General features: G+C 51.1%; 1 protein-coding gene across 1 annotated transcript in view; it reads left to right on the top strand.

Annotated features, from left to right (window-relative positions):
- PITPNM3 (PITPNM family member 3) overlaps nt 1-6,227 on the top strand; it is a 169,736-nt gene that overhangs the window by 67,509 nt on the left and 96,000 nt on the right. The window contains exon 3 of the mRNA XM_004716151.2: nt 4,729-4,836. Coding sequence (XP_004716208.2) covers nt 4,729-4,836 — 108 coding nt within the window. The remainder of the gene's footprint in view (nt 1-4,728; nt 4,837-6,227) is intronic.

Here is a 6,227-nt window from a genome sequence, read left to right as displayed (position 1 = left end):
TGGAGAGAGGCACCTCCGCCCTGAGAGAGGGAGCCCTGAGAGAGGAGAGCACTGGTACTGAGGGACAGCAGGGGAACAGGAAGGAGGCCTGTCCTGGGAGACAGACGGACAGGCGACTGGAGGGATGGGGCAGGGAGCCACTGAGGGAGAGAGGAAGATCAGATCTGTGAGGAGGACAGGGCAGAGGGAGCCGGAACACCACGGACTGTCTTGCCTTCCGGGGCTGGTTGGGGTCCCGCCGTTGACCGATGGCTCTCTTAGCAGAGCGTGGTCAAGTTTTCTTTCCACCTCACACAGGTTCCGGCTTCTGCTGGTGTCACCAGGTACGAAAGACAGACGAAAGACCCTGAGGGGAGGACGGGGGAAGGGTGACCACATCATCAGGCAGAGAGAGAAAGAGACGAGGGCTCCCTAGAAGTATGGTGCTCAGAGCTCCCCAGCCCTGGGGGCAGCTTTTCAAGGTTCCGACAGCCGCTTGTACCTCTCTGGGACAGGGCAGATGGACAAAGCAGGAGCACATCTGCAGCTGCCCGGTGTCCTTCGGCATGTTTCAGCGTTATCGTATACCGGTGCTTGTGAGGGTGCCTCTAGCGTCTATTGGTCCAGGACTCCTGGCTGGTTTTTGTTTTGTCATTTCGGAATTTGAGTTTTGTTCTGTATTTTTCTCGTATTTCATCCGGGGGCTTCAATGGTGTTGCTGGTCAGAATGGTCGATAGTATAGCCGGGCACCCTGTAGGTCTTCTGGTTCATGCGGGTTATTAGTTGTACGGACCAGTTTGCTGCTCTGAGCTTTTGATGCCCCCCCCCCCATTCTCATTTGCTCCGAACGAGTCAAGCGCAGTGGTTGTATCTTGGAGGGCTGCTCGCTGGAACTTAAGATGTAACTCCTTAAAGCAGGATGTCAAACATTCTCTTTGAGAGATACTTATGTCCACAGCCTCAGTTTTCCCCACGACGATGGGCCCCAGTCTTTTAACTCCTTAAGCCAATCCTGCGAGGCGGTTGGAAGCCTCCATAACCCCGTCTTCTGTGGTTTTTTATCTATGTGGATCTGCATGTAGGACACACCAACGGGTATACCATACGTCACTCAGCACGATGTCTTCCAGAGGCGTTCGTTCATGTCATACGATGGTTCACAGACTCCTCCCTGTTCTTGATAGGTCTGCAGTATTCCACTGTATGGAGGTATGTGCCCCAATCTGGTGATCCATTCCTCCGTGGATGGGGCTGAGGTTGCTATTGTGAGCAGTGCTGCAATGAACGTGGGTGTGCGTATGTGTGGGGTACCAGCCCCGACAGTCGAATGGGTCCAAGGGGCGGTTGTGTAATTGAGGGGTAAGTTTAAAGAGACGTCAGACAAGATTAAGCTTACAAGTGCTCACCTTCACAGTCATGACCTCAGGAGCCAGGTACGCGCAGAGAGAGCCAATATATTTCCGACCAAGGCTTATAGACACTTGGGGTGTGTGTGTGCAAGTCCCCCTAGTTACAGGTAACCACATAGTTAACAAAGTGGACTGTACCTTAACCCTAGCGGTCCCTGAGGACATTGGAGACTAACCTAACACCAGTGCCAGGGGCAGGTAAGGGGGAGTGGTTGTACGCAGAGCCTAGAGAGCAATAGCAGGTACTATAGATAAAGCTTCCGGCTACACAGCAATCAGCCATGTGCTTGTACGAGGTAACTTTGAGGTAGCCCTATGATGGGAGGATATAGTGGGGGCAATATTAATTCTGAGAATGTGATCGGGACTCCCCTCCAACGCACACGGGTGAAGGCCTCCCTCCACCCCAGAAACGCAGCCTGCCAGGCTTCTTAATGTAAGAGACTAAAGGACGCATCCGTGTCCACTCTCTTCCCGTTCCCTGCTCCCCACATGTATCCATGTATCCAGAATTCACACCGAAGCCCGTTTTGTAATCCTGGTGGGTTTCTATGAAGGACGGGAGAAGTTCCAGGTTTTACAGTCTCAAAGGGGTATACACGATTTCAGGGCAGCGTGCCAAGCCGTGGGTTCACAACTGGACAGGAGCACCCTTGTGGAGCAGGGCATCCACGCGTGCAGAACCGGGGGAGGGAGAGGCTGTGGCACAGCGGGGACCAGAGAGCAAGAGGGGTGAGAGAGAGTGGGGCACGAGAGAGAGCGAAGGGGCGAGAGAGGCTGTGGCCTCAATAGGTCCACACGGGGGAGGGACACCTCACCCTCAGACCTGCCACTGACCAGGAGCAGGGGAAAAGAGAACAGGCTTCCTACAGCCGGGCTATTTCAAACCTCTGGCTGGGGAGGTGTGGTTGCTGGTGTTGACCCCATTGGCTGGGTTGAGCCCACCTGGGTGATATCACAAGCCTGGGCCTAGTTTGGACCATCCAGGTGTACCTGGCTGGGGGGTCTCCATAGGTGTCTAATTTCTTCCCAACCTCCTTTATGGGGTCCTTTGCAGGCATGGCAGGGACAATCCCCTGTCCCTATTCTGGCGACCTAACAGATTCCCTTTGATTTGCTCAGGGCACACACTCTTCACTAGGAGGCTCAAGGATGGGAGAAGGAGAGAGAGCCAAGGGGTCCCTGAGGTCCTGCCCCTTTTTAGGACCAGAGACAGCGCCAGCTGTTTGTGGATGGTGGGTGTGTGGGACCCAGAGCCCTGTGTCCAGTGTAGTTTGGAAAGATGGCCCCCACGGACTCCATCCGGAGTCATCACTGAGCTCAGACAGGAGAGGACCAGGGTGGACACAGGTGGAGGGGAGGAGCCAATCACAGAGCTCCAGGATCTCTGGTTCCTTCTGAGCAGTGCCTGCTCACCTGAACCCTCATCCGCCCGAATCCCGATGGCGCCTGACTTTTCCTGTGAAAAAGAAGCACTCGGCTGTGCCCGCTGTCCATGGGCACGTCCTCTGCCTGGCAGTCTGGGATCCGTGACCCGATGTCACCCTCAACAGCTCCTGGAGCTGGACCTTGGGAGTCCCATTTTGCTGGTGAAAACCTGAGCCTCAGAACACTCAAGTCATGCCCCCAGAGGAACACGACTGCTAACGGCAACACGTGGCTCTTGCTTCCCAAACACGCCGTCTTTCAAAGAAGCACTGCTCCCCAAGCCAGGAATGAGGCCCCTCTGGTAACTGCTCCTTTGTTAGTTTCTTTTGTTGAAATCCCGAGGCTCGGTAGGCAAGTCTTTGTCTTGGTTTGGATCCTTAGAGTAGGGGTCTCAAACAATGTTTGTCCGTTTGTGATGGACACATACCACTGGGCATAATGTTCTCTAGGTCCATCCGTGTCATGAGGTGCTTCGTGGTTTTAGCTTTTCTTATTTTTTTAAGCGATGCATCGAATTCCATTGTGTGTGTGTGTGTGTGTGTAAAAGCTTCTTTATCCATTCTTTTACTGTTGGGCATTTGGGCTGTTTCCAACTTCTTGCTACTGGCAATAGTGCAGCGATGAACACGGGAGTTGGGTTGGTCCAGGTAGACTAGAGAAACACATTCGTTGATATTCATATAAGTGTAAGAGACACCTTTATATCAAAGAGCAATTGTCTATTGATAAAACACTCCAGGTCAATCCAGATCAAGTCCATAAGTCTGATATTAGCCCATATGTCCGATACCTCTTCAGACTCACCCAACATATGCAAGGATGCCGAATGCAGGAAGATCACAGACCACTGGGTAGAAAGTCTGTGGATCCAGTGGCAGTGGAAACATTTCAGCACTGGCATGGGTCTCCACGTGGCTCCTCCAGCTCCAAAGCTCTGGCTGCCATGTGGCTTGTCAGCAGGAAGACAAAACAGAGAGAATGTGGGTCCTGCCTCCAGGGAAGAAGACAGGAATTCCCAGAATCCTCAGGAGAAGGCCATGCCCATACAGAAGCATGATTGGCTATGACCTGATTGACAGGCTAGACTCTACCCCTTCGCTCAAGTTGACAGGCGATTATGTAACTTCCGCAGGAGTACATATGCCTGTTTGTGTCATGGCTCTAATTTCTTTAGGGCTTTGTGTTAGTCTGGGTACTTTAGAGAAACAAATCCACAGAAACTCATGTATAAGAGAGAGTTTTATATAAAGGTTAAGTGTGCATCACAAAAACATCCCAACCCAGTGCTGCCCAAGCCCACAAGTCCAACATTAATCCATTAACCCATATGTCCAACACCAATCCACAAAGTCCTCCTCTATCTCACAAAACAGGTGCAATGATGCTGAATGCAGGAGGAAAGCCGAATCAGTGAATGTGTAAACATTTCAGCAAGGCAGGGTTCTCCACACGGGTGCTCCAGCACCCAGGGCTGCATTGGGGTAGGTCCATATGGCTTCTCCTCAGGGATGTCTTACAAGAAGTGAACCTTGCAAGCTGAAGCAGGGAACTGGCTAAGGCAGCTGCACCCTGGTCTGACCATCAGAAAGCAAGAGACCTGAGAACTAGAAAGGCGAGGATCACCGAGCCATTTATCCCTCTGCCCTTCAATTAACCCCACCTGTGTTTATCGGCCAGGTTGGCACAATAAACGAACTACCTCAGGCATGTACCTAGCAGAAGGATTGCTGGATCATAGGGAACATCTGTTCTCAGGTGTTTGCGGTTCTGTTGTATTGCTTTCTATAATGGTTGTACAGCTATAGCTGCAGACACTTTAATAGTTGAAATGGGCTCAACTCAAGAGGGGCCAATAAACACTCGCTCTGACACAGCTCTGCTTGCTCACCCCCACTTCTGATCTTCCCACAGAGGACATGGCGGAAGGCAAGAATGCCCTCCTCATTGGGATGAGCCAGTGGAATTCCAATGACCTGGTGGAGCAGATTGAGACCATGGGCAAACTGGAGGAGCATCAAGGTGAGCGTCTTCTCTTTGTTGAGCTTGGTGTGGACACATGTGCGTCTGAGGGTGCGATGAAATGCTGGCCTTTTGAGCCTGGGACTTGGCTGTCAATGAGGAGTCACTGCTCTGGGAGCGTCCCCTCTTAGTATATACGAATTCTGTGATTTGGAGGAAGGCTTATGGGTACTCCTGTGGGGTCATCCGTGGGTAAAGAGTCACACGATATTTTTAAAAAGAGCAATGAGCTTCCCTTGTGCATGCAAGAAGGTCCCCAGTCTCAGGGGCATTCAAAGAGAAATGGCGGTTCAGTCGTATCATTTTTTGCCTTCTACGTGGGAAGCCTGCATTCACTTCTTGACCAGTGGCACCTCATGCAGGGCCACTCCTGACCTGGCTGGAGGCTGGAGTGTTGTTACAATGCTGAACAGGCTGTCATGGAGCTTCTGAACTACGAGGGGCTAGGAAGAAAGGCCTGGTGACCGATGTCTGAAAACCAATGACTGAAAAATCCTATGGATCACAGCGGTCGGCTTCCTAACCCACCAAGGGCAGGATGAAGCAGTAGACAGCGCTTTGTGCCTTTGTGCACCGGGTCCCTGAGTTGGGGTCACTTGACAGCAGCCAACAACAACAGCAGCAGCAGCAGCAGTGGCAGCAGCAGTGGCAGTGGTGCAGGGAGTCGGGGAAAGGCGGCCTGGGCACAAGCTTGTGCGACTGGATAGGGTGGAGTGGCAACTGGAGGAACCTTTGAGAAGGGCAGGAGCTGAGGTCTGGGGGAACGGGGCAGCCGAGGGAGGGACGGCTACATCCACTGGCTATGGAAGAAGGAATATGCGGCTGGGCATTAATCCAGCTTTCTTTGTATCCTCGTGTTATTTGTTATAGTGGGTCAAAACTACACACAACAAAGCATTCTCCAATGCCACAACTTCTACATGTATAATTTAGTGCAAATGATTAGACTCTGTGTTGTACAACCATTATTGCTATCCTTTTTCAAGTTATTTCTGCCACCATTAACATAAACTCCGTGTCCCCTAAGCAAAAATGCTTCCTAATACACCCATGTTAACCATTGGTCAAGTTTGGGTTCTTCTCTTTTTAGTAGTTTTGATATAATATTCTCATATCATGCACTTCCATAGTTACATCGCCCTTAAAAAGAGTTGTATATACATCATCACAGTCAGTTCTTTTTTGTTGTTTTGTTTTGTTTTTGTTTGTTTGTTTTTTAATCATTTTATTACGGGCTCATACAACTCTTATCACAATCCATACATACATCAATTGTGTAAAGCGCATTTGTACATTCATTGCCCTCCTCATTCTCAAAACATTTCCTCTCCACTTAAGCCCCCGCATTAGGTCCTCAATTTTCCCCTCCCTCTCCGCTCCCCCCTCCCTCA

This window comes from Echinops telfairi, unplaced genomic scaffold (genome assembly GCF_000313985.2).
Source record: "Echinops telfairi isolate 266 unplaced genomic scaffold, ASM31398v2 ScPeMD7_2010;HRSCAF=2546, whole genome shotgun sequence".
Taxonomy (NCBI): domain Eukaryota; kingdom Metazoa; phylum Chordata; class Mammalia; order Afrosoricida; family Tenrecidae; genus Echinops; species Echinops telfairi.
This window is presented reverse-complemented; position numbering and strand designations above follow the sequence as displayed.